Here is a 26100-nt window from a genome sequence, read left to right as displayed (position 1 = left end):
ATTAGAGCATTTTTCTCCATAAACTGAACCCATTTGCAGTTTCAGATTATGATGTGTTTGAGCTGCCATGCTTGTTTCTTAAGGTTTCGGTGTGAAAAGCAGCAGGTCTCTTTTTCTACATGTTTTCTGAGGCGTGGCTGAACCATCCTCATAATCAATGCTGAGTGGGAGGCGGGGGGAACTACAGGGAGCGGCTCATTTATGGCCCCCAGAGAGGGTAAAGTTCTCCGGTTAGAGATACAGACGTCACATTAACAACGGCAGAGGAACAGACTGACTTTTCCGTCTCCGGCTTCACCACCAAACAAAGGCCCTGCGACCTGCCATTGTTGAAGGCTTTTTTTCTTATTTAATTTGGATTTGTTCTTCTTTGCCACCATGTCGACGGCTGTGGAAGCGGTCGGGTTCATCATGTGCATCATCAGCTGGTTGATCACCGGATCAGCACTGGCCAACGACTACTGGAAGATCTCCTCGGTGTCCGGCAGCGTCATCATCTCTCAGAGGCAGTTTGAGAACCTGTGGCATTCCTGCGCCGAAAATAGCGCCGGAATCGCCGAGTGTCGAGACTTCGAGTCGCTGCTCGCCCTCCCCGGTAAGTCAAAGTTTGTGTGTACAGACAGAGAGATCGAAATACCGTTTCCCACAATCCCGAATACAAAAATACAAATATATATAAAATGATGTAAACTAATATTTATATCCTATCAACACACAATCAACATATACAAAATATCAGTCACTTAAGACCAGGACACAGACCCTTTTATAAAATGGAGAACATAAGATAAGATAAGATGGACCTCTATTGATCCCCGTAGGGAAATTAAGGTGTTGTAGCAACAACAGAACAAGACAGAATCAAAGATAGTACACATGGAATTATAAGAATACAAAATCAGTTATAAGCCTACCAATAATATTTACAACCTTTTACGTTTTATAAAATGGGGAACGTAACTTACCAACAAGATGGCGCCGTGTCTTTTGCTCCTCTCAAACTCGTCTTTTTCAAAGATTCAATTCAAGACTCAAAGGTGTTATTGTTATTTGCTCAGCAGCTACAGAGATGACCTGAGCTCCTCCAACAATGCAACATATATAATAAAATACAAAATAAAGTGCAAAAAGTCTATATAGACGTAAAAAGAATATGATATGTACAAGAACAGAATATGAAATAAAATAATGTAAATCAAGCAAAGATAAGATGGACCTCTATTGACCCCCAGGTGTTGTCGCAGCAACAGAACAAGACAGAATCAAAGATAGTACACATGGGATTAAAAGAATAAAATAAGGAACCTACCGATTATATTCACAAGTTGGTAAAAAAGTTTCCCAACACTAACAAATAAAACTCATTAGAGTAAAAGGCAAAGAGTTATGAAACACAGGAGAGCTGCTAACCCTGTAAGTGTCCAAGTCTTATCGAGGATATAGAGGTTGGGAACTGTTGTTGGTCAAATATGAATAAGATCAAACGAACACTTTATTCAGCCATTTCTCCGCCTATTAACTCCCATTCTTTTTTTCACAGTCCCTAAATTGCCCAAATTTTACATTTAGCAACATCGCTATTGAATCTGTCTTTTCAGTAGTTTCATCATCCGTCACTTTTTTAAATTATTGGTTCACACATTTGGAAATTAAATCGTCTGCAATTTTTCGTTTTTCTTCTATTTCTTCACAATCTTTTTTTCCTTCTTTTTAAACGATCGTCAATTTAATTTGTCCTGTTCTTTACTTATTTCTTCAGATTCCCATACAATAATAATAATAATAAAAGTGGCAGGATATATTATCAAAACAATGACGAAAAAGCATTTTTTATAAGTAAATAACTGGCATAAAACAATGACAAAAATATCTATAACTTTTTGTTTACTCAAAAAAAAAATCAGTGGGAAAAAATATATAATTGTAAACTGATGAGGTGATTGAAGTTGAACTTGATTGGACATGGGGCCATAAGGCTGCTGAATGAAGTCAATAATCACCAAGTTTCAGGTTCGGATAGCAAAGAAGGTTAAAAACATAATTAACTTTCAGCTTGTTGATCAGCGGAGCTTCTAACTCTTATCAAATGAGTGTTTTCTGCATATTTAAAAGCATGGTGGCACCACCTCGTCCAAAGGTTGATCGATTTACAGCCACAAGTTTCCCGCCTGAAACTGAATGAAGTCACTGCTTATTCAAGTTTATTACAAAGAAGACTTTATACATAGCATGTTTAATTATACATATTAGTTAATTTACTTTACAGCGAGACTGTTTTCTTCCAGCCGTGATGCTTCTGTAGGATTATCTCTTGGGCGCCATTTTGAGTCTCTTCCTCCTCTGGCAGTAAAATGGAGGGAAACTCCATCTCGATGTTTTACAGTCGCTTTACTTTCACTCTCATTTAGTTTGATATGGATTTAAGAACGTATTCAGTCAAAGGAGTGCCATAAAAACAAGAGTATACATTGACAAAAATATGAAATAATTGTTGAAATTAAATAATATAATACATATACATCAAACTAGTGGTAAATAACATGTCAATAATAAAATGAAAAATATGTAAATAAAATGTAGAGAGAAAAAAACTCAAAACACGAAATAATAACAAAGCTTTTAATTTAATGTCAAATGGCATATAAATAACTTTTTTTACATTATTTATTCTTTATTATATGTAATTGATTTATTTTGAATCCCTTTATTTTTCCTTATGAATGAACTTTATTCACTTATAAATAGGGATGGGTATCGTTTGAAATTTATCGATTCCGATTTCGATTCCGGTTCTGCTTATCGATTCCGGTTCTTATCGATTCCCCGTTTCGATTCCAAAATTGTAAAATAAAGAGGTCAAACGTTTAGATAACAAAAATATATTTATTCTTAAAAGCTTTAACTGAAATTGTTACTAAAAAATATACATGCAATACAAATGTATTGCACAATAGCTGTGCTTTCTTTTAACTGAGCTATGCCTGTGGCAAGCTATTAACAGGCATTACACTTTCCCTTTCCTTTTTCTTTTTTAGTGTAGTGGAGCCTCACTTCAGAGTGTTTACCGCGACCTATCTTTGGTGTTATGAAGTGACTGAGCTCGTGAAATGTCTACGGGAGGGCGGGGGAGCATCGCTGCGGGGCAACTGTGGACCTCTGTCGCCTGTCAGCGCAATTGATATGATGCCGTTTAAAAAAAATGAAGGGCGGTGCCGGCCGTCAGCGTACCGAGCCGGCCGTCAACGGCCCGCTGACGACCGGCCGTTCTGTGATTCTCCAGGTCCGCCCTGTATTCCACCGGGTCACCGCAGCACCGCGGTGCAGACGGACCCGCTGGAATACAGGGTCTACCGCGTTTAGGAACCGTTAAGCAGAACCGAAATTGTGTATTTTGTATGGGGTACCCGGTACCCGGCATTTTCTTATCGGTTCTCATCTGGAACCGAGTTTCGGTTCCCAACCCTACTTATAAAAGGTCTCTGGCCTTTGAGGGACATCCATGAGAATGTATTTATGTTTGTTGCTAAAAAGGCCCCCAACGTAGAAATGAAAACACTTGATTAGGAACCTAGATCTATAGTGTGCTCGTCAGTGGGATTATTAAACGCCATGATTCATTCTGTCTCCAGCTCACTGAAACTCTGTGAGGATCATAAAAAGGTGCGGCAGGTTTTTATGATCATTAGAGATCATCTTGTCAATAAGTTACAGCAGCAGTAACTCTCAATCATATAATGTGACTTCCACTTCCTCCTTCCCTTTTTCTACTTCAGTCTCATGTCAGGGATAAACACTAAAGGTTATGGTATATTTTAATAGTTTACTGTGTTTTAATTTGATTCCCATAATTGTATTTGTGAGAGTGATCCTCCATGTCTCCATGCTGTAATGTTCAACAAGCTCTTTATTGTTCTCATACTGTCTAGCACCTCTTTTCACCCTCTGTCTGAAACCACAGCCCAGTCTGCTCTGATTGGTTAGCAGGCTCTGTTGTGATTGGTCAACCACTTAGAGATTACATTATATTACATGACATGTCACTTGTCAACATACTCAATACTGTGGGCAATCCCCACCGGAGCAGTTTGGGGTGTCTCAGGGACACACCGACATGCTGACTGCAGTGGGGTTTGAACCTGTTGACCCCCTGATCCCAACACCAACGCACAACCCACTGCACCACACGCCTCCAGAGATGTCCCGACCATTAGCCTATCATGTACAATGTGTTGGACCGCTAGCCAATAGGAGCGTGAGTGTTCCATAGTGATGTCTATGGCCGTTTCTCAATCTCGAGGATGCTGGCTTGGTAGTCGCGTACTTCCAAGTCACTTCCTTCAGAAATGAAGCCAGTATGCTTCCAAGCCACGGCTTCGGAAAACGAAGAAGAATGGAACAGGCTAACAAGTGTGCCTCTCTAACGGTTTCAACATAAACTGTACCGAAAATAAATACCTCACGATGTCTATCTAATTATGAACTTGCTTTACTTTCAGGAACACATTTTGGGTGAAAACAAAGTCACATATTTACCAACACATGTTCTACGCCACTACATACTTACATTTCAATGTGTGCTGCGTCGGTTCAGCCATTCTCCGCAAGGGTTTTTGAAATTGGTCCGTGCGCAAAGCATTGTGGGGATTTTAAGGACGCGAAGTCTACCCATGTGCAGCCTCGAAACTTCCCCCAAACCAAGGACGCGGCCTCGGTGGAATTCCAAGTATGCTGGAGATTGGAACGGTCCTGCTGCGCCACGTGATGACGTAGCATCCTTGAAATGTTGGCTTGGAAGACCATTTACATGCATTAAAACCTATAGAAAACACTACAGGAAAGGGAAAACCCCAAAAAGCAGGAAAGGGCTTCTTTAAATACATATTCAGTATAAAGTCAGTTTACATGTGAGCTTTGCAAATGATTCGCACATTGTCTTTAAAGGACTCAAAAATAAGAAAAGTCGGTTTAAAATGTGTGTTAGGGTTTAACTTTATCCCTTTTGATGAATCAACAATGAACATTTGTGAATTTCTTTCTCAAAACCGATATCCCTTATAGGACTACATGTTTTAACACTTTTTTCAACATGCTTTGGCAATATTGTGTTTTTTATATGATCATGCCAATAAAGCTTCTTTTGAATTTTCTAAATATATCTCTCTGTCTGCAGCTCACATCCAGGCGTGTCGCGCTCTGATGATCATCTCTCTGATGCTCGGACTCGGAGGGATGGTCGTCGCTCTGCTCGGACTCAAGTGCATCAAGATCGGATCGGCCACCGAACAAACCAAGTCCAGGATGGCCGTCATCGGGGGAATCCTGAGTATCCTCGGTGGTGAGTTTCTGTTAGAAAACTCTCCCTGGTCTCCGGCTTCAGCTTCAACCTCAGGATCCATGTATCTGTGATCCTCTACAGAATGGAAGTAGTCAAATATCTCAAAATTCTGACTTTTTCTCAAAATTCTGACTTTTTCTCACAAATATCAAAATTCGGACTTTTTCTCAAATTCGGACTTTCAATGAATTCTGACTTTTTCACTAAATTCAGAATTTGTCAAAAATCTAAATTGTTCTCATAATTATGACTTTATCTAAAAATGATGACTTTTTCTCAAAATGATGACTTTTTCTCAAAATCTCAAAAATTATGACTTTTTCTGAATACTTAAAAATGTTAATAATCCCTGGTCTCCGGCTTGAACTTCAACCTCAGGATCTATCTGTGATCCTCTCCAGAATGGAACTAAACTCAAAATTCAGACTTTTTCTCAAAAAGATCAAAATTCAGACTTTTTCTTAAATATCTGACTTTTTCTTAAAAATTCGGACTTTTTCTCAAAAATTCAGACTTTTTCACTAAATTCTGAATTGTTCTCAAAATTATGACTTTTTCGAAAAAATTATGACTTTTTCTCAAAATCTCAAAATTATGACTTTTTCTGAATACTTACAAATGTTAACTCTCCCTGGTCCCCGGCTTGATCTTCAACCTCAGGATCCATGTATCTGTGATCCTCTCCAGAATGGAAGGAGTCATCACATACAGAGCATCAACTCCTGAACAGTGTCCTTCACATGCTGATATCAAGAGAGGGAGTTACACAGTCACAAGATGGAGGAATAGAAAGCAGTATTCAATGTTTACTTCAGATTAGCTCCACGTCAGAAATGAGCATGCTTGATGTCTCTCTCCATAGAGGCTGAATCATCATGTTAATCACATAGCTATCATCTGCCTCAAACAGTCCTGATGCTCTTCTAGGTAATCACACATCCTGTCATGTTCACAGCTACAGTTGGGATACCTTAGTTATCATGTTACTCTCATGTTGGAAGAGGACATTCAGGATGTTCCCAACATTTAAAGACGGCGAAAAGTCTCCATTCACAAGAGGTGGAGGGAGTATAGAGAGCTGCAGTGATGACGGTAGTTTGTACCTGAAGGCAGCATCTCCTTGGTTCCCGCCACAAAAATCCAATGGGATTTCTCCATGTGATTTTGGATTATTGCACAAGATAATCTCTGGTGTAATCATTTACACCTGATATGGGGCAAATCATTCTAAATGAGGCCATTTTAAGAACTTCATTTTCAGGATCGCTGTTGACTTTCAGAAACGTTGCAAATATAAAAACACAAATGTACAAATGAAGAAACATCTCCAGCAACTTGTCAACACATGCAGCATTTAGAGGACATTCAGCAACTTGAGGAGACATGCGAGTAACGCACACAGCTGGAGACCAGGGGACACTAAAGAGTGACGCACACAGCTGGAGACCAGGGGACACTAAAGAGTGACGCACACAGCTGGAGACCAGGGGACACTAAAGAGTGACGCACACAGCTGGAGACCAGGGGACACTAAAGAGTGATGCACACAGCTGGGAGACCAGGGGACACTAAAGAGTGATGCACACAGCTAGAGACCAGGGGACACTAAAGAGTGACGCACACAGCTGGAGACCAGGGGACACTAAAGAGTGATGCACACAGCTAGAGACCAGGGGACACTAAAGAGTGATGCACACAGCTAGAGACCAGGGGACACTAAAGAGTGACGCACACAGCTGGAGACCAGGGGACACTAAAGAGTGACGCACACAGCTGGAGACCAGGGGACACTAAAGAGTGATGCACACAGCTAGAGACCAGGGGACACTAAAGAGTGATGCACACAGCTAGAGACCAGGGGACACTAAAGAGTGATGCACACAGCTAGAGACCAGGGGACACTAAAGAGTGACGCACACAGTTGGAGACCAGGGGACACTAAAGAGTGATGCACACAGCTGGGAGACCAGGGGACACTAAAGAGTGATGCACACAGCTGGAGACCAGGGGACACTAAAGAGTGACGCACACAGCTAGAGACCAGGGGACACTAAAGAGTGACGCACACAGCTGGAGACCAGGGGACACTAAAGAGTGACGCACACAGCTGGAGACCAGGGGACACTAAAGAGTGACGCACACAGCTGGGAGACCAGGGGACACTAAAGAGTGACGCACACAGCTGGAGACCAGAGGACACTAAAGAGTGACGCACACAGCTGGAGACCAGGGGACACTAAAGAGTGACGCACACAGCTGGAGACCAGGGGACACTAAAGAGTGACGCACACAGCTGGAGACCAGGGGACACTAAAGAGTGACGCACACAGCTGGAGACCAGGGGACACTAAAGAGTGGCGCACACAGCTGGAGACCAGGGGACACTAAAGAGTGACGCACACAGCTGGGAGACCAGGGGACACTAAAGAGTGACGCACACAGCTGAGAGACCAGGGGACACTAAAGAGTGACGCACACAGCTGGAGACCAGGGGACACTAAAGAGTGACGCACACAGCTGGAGACCAGGTGACACTAAAGAGTGACGCACACAGCTGGGAGACCAGGGGACACTAAAGAGTGACACACACAGCTGGGATACAAAGGGACACTAAAAAGTGACGCACACAGCTGGAGACCAGGGGACACTAAAGAGTGACGCACACAGCTGGAGACCAGGGGACACTAAAGAGTGACGCACACAGCTGGAGACCAGGGGACACTAAAGAGTGACACACACAGCTGGAGACCAGGGGACACTAAAGAGTGACGCACACAGCTGGGAGACCAGGGGACACTAAAGAGTGACGCACACAGCTGGGAGACCAGGGGACACTAAAGAGTGACGCACACAGCTGGGAGACCAGGGGACACTAAAGAGTGACGCACACAGCTGGAGACCAGGGGACACTAAAGAGTGACGCACACAGCTGGAGACCAGGGGACACTAAAGAGTGACGCACACAGCTGGAGACCAGGGGACACTAAAGAGTGACACACACAGCTGGAGACCAGGGGACACTAAAGAGTGACGCACACAGCTGGAGACCAGGGGACACTAAAGAGTGACACACACAGCTGGAGACCAGGGGACACTGAGGAGTGACGCACACAGCTGGGAGACCAGGGGACACTAAAGAGTGACGCACACAGCTGGAGACCAGGGGACACTAAAGAGTGACACACACAGCTGGAGACCAGGGGACACTAAAGAGTGACACACACAGCTGGAGACCAGGGGACACTAAGGAGTGACGCACACAGCTGGAGACCAGGGGACACTAAAGAGTGACACACACAGCTGGAGACCAGGGGACACTAAAGAGTGACGCACACAGCTGGAGACCAGGGGACACTAAAGAGTGACGCACACAGCTGGAGACCAGGGGACACTAAAGAGTGACGCACACAGCTGGGAGACCAGGGGACACTAAAGAGTGACGCACACAGCTGGAGACCAGGGGACACTAAAGAGTGACGCACACAGCTGGAGACCAGGGGACACTAAAGAGTGACGCACACAGCTGGAGACCAGGGGACACTAAAGAGTGACGCACACAGCTGGAGACCAGGGGACACTAAAGAGTGACGCACACAGCTGGGAGACCAGGGGACACTAAAGAGTGACGCACACAGCTGGGAGACAAGGGGAGACTAAAGAGTGATGCACACAGCTGGGAGACCAGGGGACACTAAAGAGTGACGCACACAGCTGGGAGACCAGGGGACACTAAAGAGTGACGCACACAGCTGGGAGACAAGGGGAGACTAAAGAGTGATGCACACAGCTGGGAGACCAGGGGACACTAAAGAGTGACGCACACAGCTGGGAGACCAGGGGACACTAAAGAGTGACTAAAACTGTTTTGTGTGTCTGCAGGTCTGTGCTGCATGATCGCAGCTTCGTGGTACGCCTCCAGAGTCGTGGACGACTTCCATGATCCGTTCACCGGGGGCGTGAAGTGAGTCCAGAAGAAACACACAGAAACTAAAACAATTATAATAATATAAACTGTATTTTATAATCACCTTTCAACACAAAATCTAAAAATGTAAAAAAAAACTATTGTGATATTTGGAGGAAACATGTCATTATCATTCAGAGGAAAGAATTCAAGGTTGGTCGAATGTTTCAGAAAAATAAATTAAATATATTTTATTAAAAAAAGTCGAAACGATTAAGGAAAAACATCAACAATTGAAAAGTTGCTGAAGTTGCAGAAGCAGTGTAATAATGTTAAACTAGTAAATGAAATAACAAATGTTTGTCTCTCACCCTGTGTTTGTGTGTGTGGTGTGTGTGGTGTGTGGTGTTGTGGTGTGTGGTGTGTGTGTGTGTGTGTGTGTGTGTGGTGTGTGGTGTGTGTGTGGGGTGTGTGTGGTGTGTGTGTGTGGTGTGTGTGTGTGTGGTGTGTGTGTGTGTGTGTGTGTGTGGTGTGTGTGATTGTGTGTGTGTGTGTGTGTGTGTGTGTGTGTGTGTGTTGTGTGTTGTGTGTGTGTGTGTGTGTGTGTGTGTGTGTGTGTGCAGGTTTGAGCTGAGCACCGGTCTCTACATGGGGTGGGGGGGGGTCGAGTCTCTCCATCTTGGGCGGAGCTTTGCTCTGCGCGGCCTGTAAGAGAGCCTCACCTGCAGGAAAGAAAGGGTAAGCCCCGCCCCCTCACCTGAGCTTCCCTGATTTATTTACCAATTTATTTATTTACTATTTTAGTTTTTTCTCATTTTCAACTCATTGTAAACTCATTTATTATAAATAACTAATTAAATAACATTTCATCAGGTTTTTGTGGGATATTTCAAAGAAGTATATTCGAATATTTGACCTAATTTCAAAATGAAAGCTTTTAAACAAATGTTTTTCTTTCTTCTAAGAAAAGTATTTATTTCTTAGATTCTCTTTATTAATTATCGATTATTAGTATTATGAGTATTTTTACTTCAAAAAATCGTATTGACGATATTTATCGAGCTGCAGCACATTACATTTTTATTAAAATAAATGTATTTCAAAGAGTTTTTAGAGATTTGTTTTTGAGATTCCAAAATGTCTGCTTTGAAAGAAATATCTTTCTTTTTTCTCAAATTTTACAATTTCTCAAAACTTTTTCTTCTTGCTTTGCAGCTATTACGGAACCAAGCCTCAGAAAGTCTACACGGCAACAGCCAAATCTGAGCCCGATTCTTCAGCCAGAGCATACGTCTAAACACACACACACACACACACACACACACACACACACACACACACACACACACACACACACACACACACACACACACACACACACACACACACACACACACACGACATATGGACATGTCGTGTGTTTTCCGTCCTTTGTAGTGTTTGCTTATTTTTCTAAAGAGTTTTTGATGTGAAATCTGAAATGGTAAATGTTGGGGAAGACTCGTGGATGATTGTTAATGATTGTGTAATCCTGTTTGACTGTATCTAATCTGAATAAAGTCTGTGTGACATAATACACGAGGGTTTTAAAGGTAAAGTCTTCTTTCCTGTTGATGAAACACATCAGACTCAATTTGAAATGTAATTTAAGATTATTAAAAATATAAAAGAAGACATGTGACTCATTTGGTTCAGCTATGTTTGCTATTATACAATTAAATGATGTTGCAGGTAATGTGGAGTCAATGATTATAATAATAACTATTAATATTATAAATTGTATTATAGCGATTTAAAAAACAAAGACACTTCATAAAAACAGCCATTTTAAGTAACTACTTGAATAACCCCTAACTCAATACTTCTAGAACATGTGTTGTACTTTTTACTGTAAATGAAATGTACATTGTTAAAGCCAGTTTATTCACACAGCACCTTCAACACAAGGCAATGCAAAGTGCTTTACATAAAAGAAAGACATAAGTGCTTTAAGAAATAGCGCAGCAGAAACACTTTATAAAATGGCATTTAAAAACAATCATTCAAAAGCAGGGATAATTAAATAAAGATAATACAAGATCATATATAAAATACATGGATCAAAGTTACAGTGCAGTCTAAGATGTGAATAAATCAATTAAAAGCAGTGACAAAAAGAAAAGTCTTCTTGCTGGATTTAAAAGTAGTCAGAGTTGCAGCGGACCTGCAGGTTTCTGGGAGTTTGTTCCAGATATTTGGAGCATAATAACTGAACGCTGCTTCTCCATGTTTAGTTCTGACTCTGGGGACAGAAAGCTGACCAGTCCCTGAAGACCTGAGAGATCTGGATGCTTCATCATTTAGCAGGAGGTCAGAAATGTGTTTTGGGCCTAAACCATTCAGTGCTTTATAAACCAGCAGCAGTATTTTGAACAGACAGGAAGCCAGCGTAAAAGCAGCAGCGATCTAATATATCTATTTTTGAAACCTGTAAAGACACCGGTACAGACCCGGCGCCGTGGGAGGGCCAGGCTGCATTTGACATTCCTGCCCTCCCCCAATAAAGTATTTTTATTTTTTAAATTATAAATAAACTGTGAACTTTAAGGCTACGATGTATGTGATGTCAGATAGTAATATAAGAATAATAAATGAAAAACAGGTATGAAATAATATTTGACATTAAAACAAGAATACAGTTTGAACGGGGAGTGATTTGTAAAATATCCATAAAGCAAAATTAAATCTGTTTACAGTTCTGTTTTCATTTCATTTGTATTTGTCCCGCTCATGGTACGCAAAACCAAATGTACAATAATTGCCACAAAACATGACTCTACCATTGAGCGAAAAGGAGCAGGGAGAAGAATAACATCTCATGTGACCCTTTCTAAAACAAACTAATAAATACAAATAGATGCCCTTCATAATAATCTTTTTTTTCTCACAGCCAAACATAACAGTATCTTAGGACACTACGAGAAACACACAAAACAATACTTATTTCCCACTTGACGGTTAGAAAAGAAACAAAACACCAAAACATCACATGTATAAGGAAAAGAAAAGTGCAACACCCTCATCCGAGTCCTACTGGAGGAGAAGGTGGAAAGCGACGCATGATGATAATAATAACAATAACAACAATAACAATGGCAATGGGACCCGCAAATACAGAGGAGACATCACATCAAAGACATCAAAGACATGAAGGACCAGAGTACACAGACTTATTCACATCCTGCTTCATATAGTCCCATCTTTCTTCATTTATACAACTTCTTTAACTGAAAAATACAAATACAATTCTTTAGATCCTTGTGTTGAGAATTAACCAACCAACTACCGAAATACACATTTGTTTAAGAGTAGTCCTTGCATATAGATGCTTAACATGTAATTTCCTTCTGTGGTCTTCCTTGTCTGATCCAAAAACAAACAACTGTTGTAAACATGCTGGTAACATTCTGCTCTGAGCATTACTGATGATGTCTGCAGCTCAGTCTCTGAGTTTCAGGAGTCCTGACTTAAAACCAGTCTGTTGGTGTGTTCTCTTGAGTCAGCTTTATGAATTATTCTTACTGCCCTTTTCTGTAATATTGACAATGGCTTTATGTTGCTCATATACGTGTTGCCCCACACTTCTATACAATAAATGAAAAATGGCAAAATGAGTGAACAGTACAACATCCTCAATGCCTTGTAATCTAGCAAATACTTTGCCTTGTTTAGAACAGAAATATTCCTAGACACTTTGGTTTTAACATGTGCTATGTGTGATTTCCACGTCAGGTTTTCATCCAGCGTCACACCTAAGAATCGAAATTCAGAAACCCTTTCAATAAAAACTCCATCAATGGACAGTGAAATGTTTCATCATGGGTGTTGAGAGATGTATCCATAGATCTCTTAATGTTGCTCTCAAAGTGCACCAGATTGATGCTTTCAACTTCAATATTAAAACAACAATCTTCCCGGGGGAGTATGCCCCCCGGACCCCCCTAGAGAAGGTTAGGTCCCCCCCCCACTTAAAGCAAATAGCACTTTATCCCCTACACCTATGCCGTGAGCTGATTATCGAGCCTTCATTGTAACTGTCGCGGGTACACTGTGTGTGCGTGTGGGAGTGTTGCAGTATAAAACTCCTCTGTAGCGCCCGGTGCATTCATGGGAAACCCTAAATGTTTGAGCACCCTCTATGAAACGTCAAGCTACCCCACAGCACCCCCAAAAGAAAGTCTCTGGCGCCGATACTGGCCGCGGCACATGACGGTTTTGTGTGCCCTCCCATGAAAATCATATGCCCTCCCTGTAGATTTGTTCTGGCGCCGGGTCTGCACCAGTAGTTGAGTTTTAAGAGGTATATTAGACTCTTAGAAATATATAAAAAGCTTTCTTTCTTTTTTAATATATTTAAATATATTAAAAAAGAAAGAAAGATTTTAAAATATTAGTTGTAGTCAGGCTATACATTTTTAATTTGAATGCTATTTAAAACTTTAAAACAAGGCAAACTCTGCTGCAGAAACTCTCCTCTCTACTCTCTCATCCACTCTGGACTCGCTCTGTCCTCTGACATCTCGGCAGGCTCGTCAGTCCCCTCCGGCTCCCTGGCTAAATGATGCACTGCGTGCTAATAGAACCATCCTTCGGGCAGCAGAGCAGAAACGGTGGAAATCCAAACACCGTGACGACCTCCTAACCTATCAGGCTCTCCTCTCCTCTTTCTCTGCTTCGATCTCTCAGGCAAAAAGCACTTTCTTTCAAGATAAGATCCAATCTTCCTATTCCAATCCCAAAAAACTATTTTCCATCTTCTCCACCCTCTTGGACCCTCCAAAAGCTCCTCCCCCCTCCTCACTTCTGTCAAGCGACTTTGTTACCCACTTTGAAAAAAAGGTTGATGATATTCGCTCTTCTTTTTCTGACTCACCTTTACTCACCGCTGGGTCACCAGACCCTTCCTTCCACCAACACACTAACCTCCTTTTCCCCTCTCTCTCCAAGTGAGGTTCTTACCCTCATTACCTCTGCCCGCCCTACCACCTGTCCTCTGGACCCTATCCCTTCAAACCTCCTTCAGACTATCGCTCCTGATATTCTACCGTTTCTCACCCATTTCATCAACACTTCTCTAACTTCTGGTCACTTTCCAAACAGTCTCAAGGAGGCAAGAGTAAACCCTCTCCTAAAGAAACCCACTCTCAACCCGTCTGATGTTATAAACGACAGGCCTGTCTCTCTCCTCCCGTTCCTGTCTAAAATCACTTGAACGCGCTGTCTTTAAACAACTCTCCTGTTATCTCAATCATGAACAACCTTCTGGATCCGCACCAGTCTGGTTTCAAGGCAGGTCACTCCACAGAAACTGCTCTCATTGCTGTCACGGAGGAACTGCACACTGCCAAAACTGCATCCCTCTCCTTCTGTCATCATCCTGTTGGACCTGTCTGCTGCATTCGACACGGTGAATCATCAGATCCTCCTTCGCACTCTCCAAGAACTTGGAGTTTCAGGCTCTGCACTTTCCCTCCTCACCTCATACCTGAAAGACCGTACCTACAGGGTGACTTGGAGAGGGTCTGAGTCCGACCCTTGTCAATTAACTACGGGGGTCCCTCAGGGCTCTGTTCTTGGTCCCCTCCTCTTCTCCCTGTACACAAACTCGCTCGGATCAGTCATTAGCCCGCATGGTTTTTCTTACCACTGCTACGCTGACGACACCCAATTAATTCTGTCCTTTCCCCGCTCAGAGACCCAGGTCGTCGCACGCATCTCTGCTTGTCTAGCTGACATCTCTCAGTGGATGTCTGCTCACCACCTCAAGCTCAACCTTGACAAGACTGAGCTGCTCTTCCTCCGGGAAAAGATTGTCCCACTCTTGGCCTAACAATCAACATCGGCACCTCAGTTGTTTCCCCGACTCAGACTGCAAGGAATCTGGGTGTGACCCTAGATAACAACCTGTCCTTCACTGCAAACATCGCTGCTACAACCCGTTGCTGCAGATACACGCTTTACAACATCAGGAAGATACGTCCCCAGCTGACTCAGAAAGCGACTCAGGTTCTGGTCCAGGCTCTCGTCATCTCACGCCTAGACTACTGCAACTCCCTCCTGGCTGGTCTACCTGCATGTGCCATCCGACCTCTGCAGCTCATCCAGAATGCAGCGGCTCGTCTGGTCTTCAACCTTCCTAAATTCTCCCACACCACTCCGCTCCTCCGCTCCCTTCACTGGCTTCCGGTAACTGCTAGAATCCACTTCAAGACACTGGTACTTGCTTACCATGCTGCGAATGGATCTGGCCCTTCCTACATCCAGGACATGGTTAAACCGTACACCCCAGCGCGTGCACTACGCTCTGCATCAGCCAAACGACTCGTTGCGCCCTCGCTGCGAGGGGGACCCAAGTTCCCATCGGCGAAAACACGTGGGTTTGCTGTCCTGGCTCCAAGATGGTGGAATGAGCTCCCCATTGACATCAGGACGGCAGATAGCTTGCACATCTTCCGGCGCAAACTGAAAACTCATCTCTTTCGACTCCACTTCGAGCGTTAGAACTATTAACGAAGCACTTATATACTAATAAAGGATTGGATTACCTAAAGCCAGTTGAGTAGCACTTGAAATGTTTGGCTCTATGAAACCTGATGTACTTATATGATTCTGTTTTCTTCAAGGTTGTGTCTTCCTGGTCGAATGTACTTATTGTAAGTCGCTTTGGATAAAAGCGTCAGCTAAATGTAATGTAATGTAATGCAATTAAACTTTTTTTTGAAAATTCCATAATTTTTTTTAAACATATATTGTAGTGATCACTGGTTGACATAATTCACCACGGAACTGTGGGGTAGGGGTATTGTTTCCGCATGGACATATGTGTTGCTACCTGTATATATTATGTGCCCTCCTGGCTTTTCTTTCTCTTGTCTACTCGGACTGCAAGCCAGCAACATGTCCTTTTCTGCTCCTCATTAAAGTTCCTTTTTGCACCTTCGTTGCACCACCTCCAACTCCTATCTCTCGGCACTACAGTATATTTATTCAACATGTATTATTCAGGTTAAACCAGGGTTAAACCCTTTGTATACAGTCTTACTCTATGCTTTAAATGGGATAACTACGCCGCCTGCTGTTTCAAATTTGTATCTGCATCAAGATTACGGGTGAACCCCATAGCAGCAGCATCGCAACCGCATAGTAACCGCATAGCAACGGAGGATCTTCTGAGGTAAGGTGTGTCAAATATCTGCGGATAAAATAACGTTTTTACTTACTTGATAGAAGCTCATAAAAGTTAAGCTGGCTTTACTTGGTTGGATATGAACTGTTTAGGATTAAATTCGCCATGTTTTTGTTAAATTTACTTTTCGTTTTATGTGTTTTATTCATGGTATATATCTCACTAATGGAGCTAGCTAACAAGCTAACCTTAGCGTGATGTTTTCAGACAGAGCATGCGCAGTGTGTCCCACAGATTAAAGCCGTGTGAAGCCTACTCCACTATATTTCAGGGGTAAATGGTGTACTTTTACTCCACTACATGTTTGTAAAACCTTTAGTTACTTTACAGATCTGGATTAATGATGTGAAATATAATCAACACTTAAATAAGACTAGTTACACCTGGAGTGATTTCACAAGCTACCCTGCATTGTTTTTTTTTCCAATGTAATATTTCTACTTTCACTTAAATATCATATCCAAGTACTTCTTCCACTTATAACATGAATGGTTTACTTTATGTGCTAAATGTGCTAATGTAATCCTTTTGAAGATTCTATAATTAACAGAGGATGTTTGTCGACACAGACGACCGTTTATTTCTGTCTTCTGTCTTAAATGCAGATGTGGAATAAAGAGTAGCTCCGGTGATTCAGACTATAGACATCCGACAGAGGTCACAGATGGAAAGGTAAGATCCAGAGAAACTGAGGGACTGAAAGGTGAGTGGCTGATTTTCGTGGTACTGACTAACCCCTAGATTCCACCGTCTGCGTCGCGTTACGGCCGTGTTACGGCTGCGCCGCGGCGTTCAGACAGATCGCGGCCACTCTAGTCAATGGGTGCTATTCCACCAGACGCGCCGCGTTCCGGCTCAGAAACGTCCCTGAAGCGTCTCGCCACTGGGCTCCGCTCGAAATAGGATTCAAGTCTTATTTTTCGAGGCGTTGCAGAGGCAGCGGGCAGGAAGTGGACCGGTGACAGCATCCGGCCCATCCCCCAAATAAACTAATTTGCAGACCCTATCCCTCCGTAGTCTTTCAAGTTGCAGGAGAAATGCCAGCGTTCTCCTCCGGTTTACAGGCACTGTGTCAATTATATATATAGAATAATTATGATGATGAATGCATTTTTTTACCACTAAAATACAGCAACACATCTTTGATTCATGTCGTTTATAACTGGGATATTACAGTTATTATTAACTTTGTCTGTACAAAGTAGCCTGTCCAGGAAATATGCCCAAATCAACAAAAACTGCGAGCTGGCAGGCAAGACGCTCCGCTCCTGAAATGCTTCTGAAATGCTTCTGAAACGCGCCCGGTAGGGTATGACGCCGGAGGAGGCCGGACCAAAACCGCGGCGCAGCCGTAACGCAACGCAGACGGACCCGGTGGAATCTAGGGGTAAGGCAATGTCAGGAAACTATTCAGAAGGAATTTGTGCGATTCAACCTTAATATAAAATAGATATAAAAGAGTTAATCCACTAAGTCTGTGTTCACCATGTCATTGGCAGATTGAAACTAACATGTTACATTATCACAAGAAGACACAATCAATTATTTTGCCAAATAAACACATGCATATGTCAAAAGAAGGTAAATGTGCAATGTGGTGATTGAACTAGCTACTAATACAAAAAAGGTGAATGGAAGGCCTACTGTTGAGCATAATATTAGGACTGTCTGAGAATTAAGGGTTCAAGCTAAACAAGTATCAGAAGATTAAAATCAGAATAAAAAACCCTTTATTCAACCCACAGCGGTGAAATAACAGCAAAGTGACAGTGCAGATATAAGGCACAAATACAGTAGAGTAATACAGTAGAACAAAGAGGCAAGCACACTATAGTAACATAAGATACTGTTTGATTTATTTTCAATTAAAATGTGCAAAACACTTTTTAAGCGTAACTTTCGTTAGAGAGCTAACAGAATATTTAATGATTTAATTGCTGAATTTTATGAAGTCTGGTGACTTTGTTTACTTCCCTACGACATAGAATTTGTCCAATTTCCTCAAGGACGGACTAACGAGGGAACTGGTAAGTATATTAAGTTAAAGGGGACCTATCATGCAAAATGCACCTTTGGACGTCTTTTATACATGAATGTGTCCCCGGTGTTCCAGGGAACTCACCAAGTGTCAGAAAACACAACCCTCTCTATTTTCCTCCTTCGCCAAATCTCTAAAAAAGGGGCTGAAACGGATCTGAAAAAAACGGATCCAGATTTCAACACTTTCCTACGTCACAAAGACGTGCTCCGCTTATTGGTCAACTCTCCACCTATCAGGGGAATGAGCCACGGCCACGTGCATTGCCAAACCTCTCATTCGCATATAGGCTATCGGCAGGCTAAATCAACTCCAGTCACATCTGTGTTTTTGTCTGCTCTTGCCAGGATGTCTAAGCGAGTTAAACTTTGTGCTGTTGTTGGCTGCAAGACTCGAGAAGGGGGACTGCATGCAATGCCATCAGTGGAAAAAGAAAATAATCTGTGGCTAGACTTCATTTTCAAGGGACATGTGCCAGAAGACCACGGCAGATTTCTGTTTGTGTGTTCCAAACATTTTACCACGGACATGTTTATGAACTTCTCTCAAGTCCAACACGGATATGCCTCCAAGCTAATGCTAAACCCGGGATCAATACCAACCATCCGGGAGCAGGCCAGTGAGGACACATCCAATTTTGAAGCTGTAAGTTTTTATTTAGCGGTGTTTTTCCTGATAAAGCTATCTCTAGCTTGTAGTATGTAGCATGTAGCATGTAGCATGTAGCTTCGCCGTATCAATGTCGCCTCAAACCCAAATAGTAATCGGTTAGGTGTTTATATGTTTTTGTAACATTTTATTTTGTACGCTCCGCAGTCTTTGCTTTGTCTTTTATTTTAGTTATCAGGCATTTGCTAACATGTTCAGACATACTGCCGTAATGGCGATCTGTGTGAAGGCTGTAAAGCCACGCCCTAGCCGATAACACAAGTATTTATTCTCCTATTTATTAGTATTTTGTATCCTCTAAAATCATATTGAGTAAGTTATAATAACAAACGTAATCTTCTGTAGGTAAGTGCCGTTTTTTCCAACGTTATATGTAAAAGCTTTTGTGATTGTAGTCTGTAAGAACGATCAGATCTGTAAGCTAAGCTACGCTACGCTAATGAGACATGCCGTTTTTTGCAGCGTTATATGTAAAAGCTTTTGTATGTTTACTTGTTTACGCACATGAATATAAATGGGGATGTGTTAGGATACAACACTGTGTGTATGTATGTGAGGAGGGACACACACCATGAGTAAAACAGAACTAAAGCCCCGTTGGTCTGTTGTTGTTGACGAGGCCTTACCTAGCAACAGGCTAATTAGTGGCTAGCACTCATTACAGTCAGTCTACTGAGCTCAGCCCCTCTCCAACACATCATCTGTATTGAGTCAGAAACACAGCATGCACGTTACGGTTGAAAACTAACTCAGATTGGAAAAGGCTAAGCAAAGAGCTTTGCTAAATAGAGAGTTTTAGCCCCATCTTTTGGGATTTCAGACGATATTTATCCAAATAGTATTTTCTCATCCTGAATACTAAATTGAGATGATTTTGTTTTCTTCTTTATAGGCCAGCACCTCACATGCTACCAGCAGATTACCTGTGATGACAGATTCTGCATGTCAGACTGACCCACCCAAGTACCGTACTGTTCGTACACAGCTATCAGCTACAGAGGACTCTTGGTTCACATCGAAGTACAGGTTAGAAGCACGTTTTTCAAATGTTCTTTGGATACATCTTGACATTCTGATGTTGTAGCCTTTAATTTGTGTGCTTCTAATTGTTGTAAAATATTTTTGTTTTATCTTTTGTTTTGTTTTTAATGTCAAATACAATTATGTTACAGCTGTCCAGGCTAAAATTCCCTGCAGAAGCGTTGGTGTTGAAACACTTCCGTTGAAAGTGCCAGTGCCCTTTTTAACATCCACCCCCTTAAAGAGACCACCAAAGAGGCCCCGTGTGGATCTTGAAGAGGAATACGAAGATCCATTTGAGGGAAGCTCTTCTTTGGTGTTTTCCGAAGGCCAGGATGCAACTTATGATCCAGCAGAATCCATAACAAATGCTACAGAAACAACAGCCATGTCGTAAGTTACTGAAATATCACTATGTGTGAGTTTGTCTATGTATTGTATTTTTTGCTGTATATAATTCAAACATTGATAATAGGGAAACACCAAAGATCTCTAAAGCAACAATCTGTGTGATGGATCTTAACTTCTATTTTTTTGTTTTAGTGGTCAAGAACAAAACCCCCCCCAGACGATCAACACATACATCGTGTATGAGACCTGCCTCATGGAGCTTTTTGAATCATGTCCTGTGTGCAAGCGTGTGTGTGATGTACAAACCAGAAGGATCGGTACATTCATATCAGTGCAGCAGCTGTGCCCCCATTGTCAGTTTACAAGAAACTGGAATAGCCAGCCTGTTCTTGGGAGTACTCCAGTTGGAAACCTGCAGCTATCAGTTGCAACATATGTCAACGGAGCATCTTTCTACAAACTTTCAAAGGTAAATTAACTGCAGAAGATTGTTTTGCCAATGTTTGAAAATGCAAATGTTGTTGTTGAATAAGATAGGACAAGGTAACAATAACAAGAGTGAGAAAAGGTGGGAATAGGGTACTGTTAGGTAACGACCCATGCTAATATGTAAAGATCTTTTGGGAGGGTGGTGTGGAGAAAGAGAAGAGATGTGAAAGGGGCACTGTAGAGTAAGCACCCCTAATGACATGTTCAGCTCTTTCCCTGTTTAAAAAAAGGGCAGCTCATTTGCACTTTCCAGGTTCTCCTCATTGACACATCTACAGGTGATCTTTGAGATTAAAATGTATTCTTGCGGTTTTCTTTCAACCATTAGGTCTTCAAAGCCATGAATATGCAGCTATGCAAATACTTGTTATTTGTATGTGTCATAACAGAGCAATGAGGTTGGTGGAAGCTACCACATGGAGTTAGAGGGCCTGAAAAGGAGTCTGGAGTTGTTAAAGGAACGTGGTGTGACTCTGGACTGTATTGTCACAGACAGACATCTGCAAATTCAGAAATTCCTAAGGGAAAGCAGCATCACCCAATTCTTTGATGTGTGGCACATAGAAAAAGGTATTTTTCTTTATATTAATTTCCATGTAAATAAATCGATTGTAAATACAATCATTATTTTATTTAGACACAAACCCGGCTTCCTACAATCACATTAGTATAATAATATTTTGAGTAAACTTGTATGTATATTAACTACATGTTAAATGTATTTATTAGGGATTTCTAAGCAACTGGAGAAGGCTGCAAAAAAGAAGGACTGCGAAAAACTTCGAGGGTGGGTGAAGAGTATAAGAAACCACATATACTGGACTGCAGCAACCTCCACCACCGGGCCTGAGAGAGTGGCCAAATGGACTTCCATCCTGAACCACGTGCAGGATATCCACTCTCATGGTGACCCCCTGTTCCCCAAGTGCCTTCATCCACTGCGCATTGCGCAATACCAATGGATGGCTGCAGGTATGTTGTTCATAAACCATATTACATTACTCCTCTATAAATATTTGTAAGGGACAACTATTGAATACAGGATGTTGTCAGACACAATCTATAAAGCATGACAATTCAAATATGACTTTGATTTTCAAATTCTTAGGAACGCCGGCCTTTCACAAGCTGGAGACAATTCTCTCAACCAAGAGGATTTTGAAAGCTGTGGCCAAACTCAGCCCACACCACCAGACTTAATCTTTGGAGTCATTCCATGCCGTCATCCTGCGCTTTGCTCCAAAGAATGTTGTGTTTCCATTTCTTGGAATGTTGTGCAGGTAAAATAAACCATAGTTACTTACTAATTAGTGACAATTTGTACATCCTTTGCTATTATTTACATTTTTTTTTTTACTCATGGCGGAAATGAAAGACTGTACCTGGCAGCCCTGCACTACAATGAAAACGCTGAGCGTGCACAAGCCACTACATCCACTGTATAAACTGCAGTTCCCAAAGGCCAGGAAGGGAGAATGCAGAGCAAAACCAGTAAAGACTGACCCCACATTCTGTAAGTGTTTAAAATATTTATTATACAACTATTTACAAATATAAAATAAATAAATACAAAATAACTTTCAGTTTTGTACATGCATATACTAATGTAAACCACATTTTTTGTTGTGCTTTTTTTTAACATTGCACAGGCTACGTGGCCAACTTGATGGACCTCATATTCGACCAAGTCTTTGTGGACCCTGCACCATTCACACAGGAGCTTCTGAAGATACCCATCCCAGAGGACCTGTGTTCCCAATATGAGCGACCTGACAGGGAGGAGGTCATCTCCGGGTATGCTACTCGGTTCAATTTGGCTGCTGTCTGAACCCAACATAGATATTTCGCGGATCAGGAAACTCTCTGCGAATCCTGAGGACAACGCAGGCCGGAATCACCACTCTGATCCTGCGTCCAAGGAAGCCCCAGCACCAGCTCACAAAGCTTCTGTAGGCTAGATACCTGTGACGCCTGAAATCATTAAAAAATATATTTAGTGTCATTTATATATAATACAAGTACATTTAGTTTTTTTTTATGGGTTCAAAGAACCGTTCATTTTGACAATAAAGTTCAGAGTTGATATCAAATGTGTCGTGATTATTTATGTTTGGATGGGTAAAGAATATTCAGATTTAAAAAGCATAAGGTTGTGTGTGGACTTTTTTTGTCGTACACTTGGGTGTGTTATGCCATTGCTGTGTAATAATATATAAATATATATAATAGTACATGTACAATGAAAGATTGCATAAAGCCATATACACCAGTATTTATTTCCATGAACAATATTAGCATTCGTTTTACAATTTCAGTCAAAAGAAACAAACCACTCACTGCTCTATTTGCCTCAACTGTAGTCCACCATGTTCAGCTCTGTAAATATTAAATGCATTCTGCAGGGAGAACACATTCAGGCACACAGGCTCCAATCCAGGATGGTCCACCATACAGTTAACAGAGTCTTCAAGTTCCTGCATCCGTCTTGACACCTAGTGTGATAAAGATATATTGAATGACATGTTAAAAATGTATTCTCTAAACAGACAACTTAGTGAAGCTATCAAAAATGTTACCTGTGGTATCTCTATGCAGCACACATTCTCCGGTTCAGAAGGCATCGTGGCGCAATTTGCACATGTACACCTGTAGAAAGAAGTCAATAACTGAGCTTTTAAAAACACATGAAACTACACACATTGCTGACAACTGAGGTGTTGTTGGAGTTATACTTTTTATCACCCTAAGTTATTGAACTTTCCAACGGTTGTTGCACGATGTTGGAAGAAAAGGACTAAACTATTAATAAACGCAATGAGGCCATTGTATATATGCTGAAAATATGAATGTCTCCCTTTATAAATATATATTGCTGTTTTTGCGTTACAAACTATAAGTTACAAACTGTACACATTGCATTCTTGCTAATTAGCCAACATATGAACGGAATAAGTAGCAAGCATCGTAACAGAGTAAAATAAATAGGGACAACAGCTTGTCAACTAACCATTCAGAAACGTCCTGCTGCAACCGAGATCTTTGCACCTCCACCAAAACCTCCGCTGCTTCAGGGTCAGTCTCTGGATCAAATTCATAATATGCTTGAACACATGCATTGCTCTGAGATGACATGTTTATTCCACACGTAATCACAGCAAGCATGGTAACGTGACTCTCACCGGCTCATGCCCCCCTCTTCTGCAGGGGGCGTGGTCAGCTGCTGCTCAGAATTTTCAAAGACAGGCTTGGAATAGAGCGAAAATGAGCGAAACGAGGCATGGCTAAAAAATGATCCGTTTGGTATTTTGAAAAATAAAATGTATAAATATACCTTATATAGGTATGGTCATACACTATATCATTTAAATATAGCATGATAGGTCTCCTTTAAACCTCAAGTAGCTCTGCTAACTTAGCGTTAGCATGTTTTACACTGTAATGCTGACTTTAATGTGTCTTTCTTGTAACCCTGAATCAAATTTAAAGCTAGCAATCGTACAGAGCTGGAAGAAGAACAATAATTAGTGTAAACATACTTGCAAATGTACAAGTTCAATAGTCTTATAGCTTATATAGTTCACATTAGGGGTTTCACCAACTAATCGACTAGTCGACTAGTCGACTACCTTTACCACTAGTCGGCGCTGTAGGCCCTAGTCAACTCGTCGTGAAGAAAATGGAGGTAAACGAGGTGCTGCAAAATGCTTCAAAACACGTCCGACATTCTTATGTATGGCAGTACTTCAACAAAGATGTAACCAACTCCACAGTGAAGTGTCAGTTGTGTACAGCTGTACTGAAGTACAACAAAAATACATCTGCTATGCGCAACCATCTGAAGATGAGACACCCGCTGCCGACAGCTAGCACTAGCAGTAATGCTAGCACCAGTGAGCAACGGACCGGCGTCAGCACAGGACAGAGGCAGACGAGCAGCAACAAAAAACGTGTCTACAGTGATGCGGATGATGAGCTACGGGATTACTGCCAGCGGACACTGCATATCCCCACAATGGATAACCCACTGGAGTGGTGGGCAGAAAGCGTGCACCGCGTCCCCCGTTTAGCCAAGCTTTCGAGGAGCTACCTGGCTATTCCAGCCACCCCGAGTGAGAGGGTTTTTTCCCTGGCAGGCAACGCTGTCACCCGAAAGCAGTCAAGCCTCCTTCCCTCACATGTCGATGCGTTGTTGTTCCTCAATGCAAACCAAAAACCTGGAAAGGTGGATGTTATCGTGGAGGACAGCGAGTAAAGTGTTGCGCAATGCGCTGTTGCGCACTGGATTTACGTGGCATTTCAGTAAACAGAGTTCTTTGCTGTCGATTTTGGTGAGTCCAGTTACTGTTTGTTATTTACTCAGCCATGTAACACAAATTAAAATGCAGTGTTTAATGTAACTATGAGTTCCAATATAAAATACAGTTGTACACCTTTCTGTGTGTCTTTATTATGACGTAACGACTAGTCGACTGCTATTTTGAAAAACGTGTCGACTAGTAAATATTGGTAGTTGTGAAACCCCTAGTTCACATTAGTTCATGTTAATTCGAGTTGTGTTGTGTCTTGAGCTGTGCATGCTTATTATTGACTTAGCTAGCAGCGGTGTGTGAGGTTATCAAAATGTCAGATACATGATTGATAAAACGTACCTCTAGTGAACATATGTTTGGAAATAAACAGATAGTTATTATTATTGGAGAGAAAAAGTGCAGTGAAGCGATTTATATCATTACTTTTTAGTGTTTGTGTATTTTTGTATATTTGTGTAGCTTTACGTTTTGTTTACTGTATCAAGAGCAACACCCGTTTGCCCGTATCGTGTCAACTTATCGAAAATGGTGAAATTTACCATCGAGGCGCACATTGTCACAGCCTATTTGTAATTTCTGCATTTTCCATCTGAATTTACTTTAAAATAAAAACATCTATATTGATTCTGACACTTCTACATCCAACTCACAGATGTAACCTTGCTTTGAGAAAAATAATTATTAATTTACCCCTTTTAGAAGTGAAGATATATCATTTGTTGTGTTAGTGGCATTTTCGAGCCTGAAACCTGAAAAACA

At 41.7% G+C, this 26100-nt stretch overlaps 1 protein-coding gene and 1 long non-coding RNA gene across 3 annotated transcripts; both read left to right on the top strand.

Annotated features, from left to right (window-relative positions):
- The first annotated feature begins 11 nt into the window (after window positions 1–11).
- On the top strand, window positions 12–10913 carry cldn15la (claudin 15-like a). Its single transcript, XM_034217774.1, is given in 6 exon segments — window positions 12–595; window positions 5171–5335; window positions 9215–9296; window positions 9863–9896; window positions 9898–9977; window positions 10455–10913. Coding segments are annotated over 6 exon segments (660 nt in total). The 5' UTR covers window positions 12–378; the 3' UTR covers window positions 10537–10913.
- A 10577-nt stretch (window positions 10914–21490) lies between these two features.
- LOC117547203 lies at window positions 21491–22461 on the top strand. Of its 2 annotated transcripts, none has more exons than XR_004569128.1 (4): window positions 21491–21601; window positions 21761–22003; window positions 22140–22311; window positions 22407–22461. It is a non-coding gene; the product is annotated as an uncharacterized LOC117547203 (long non-coding RNA). The 2 variants fall into 2 exon arrangements; XR_004569129.1 differs by having other exon boundaries at window positions 21761–22049.
- Window positions 22462–26100: the final 3639 nt, after the last annotated feature.

Source organism: Gymnodraco acuticeps, unplaced genomic scaffold (genome assembly GCF_902827175.1).
Source record: "Gymnodraco acuticeps unplaced genomic scaffold, fGymAcu1.1, whole genome shotgun sequence".
NCBI classification, from domain to species: Eukaryota; Metazoa; Chordata; class Actinopteri; order Perciformes; family Bathydraconidae; genus Gymnodraco; species Gymnodraco acuticeps.
This window is presented reverse-complemented; position numbering and strand designations above follow the sequence as displayed.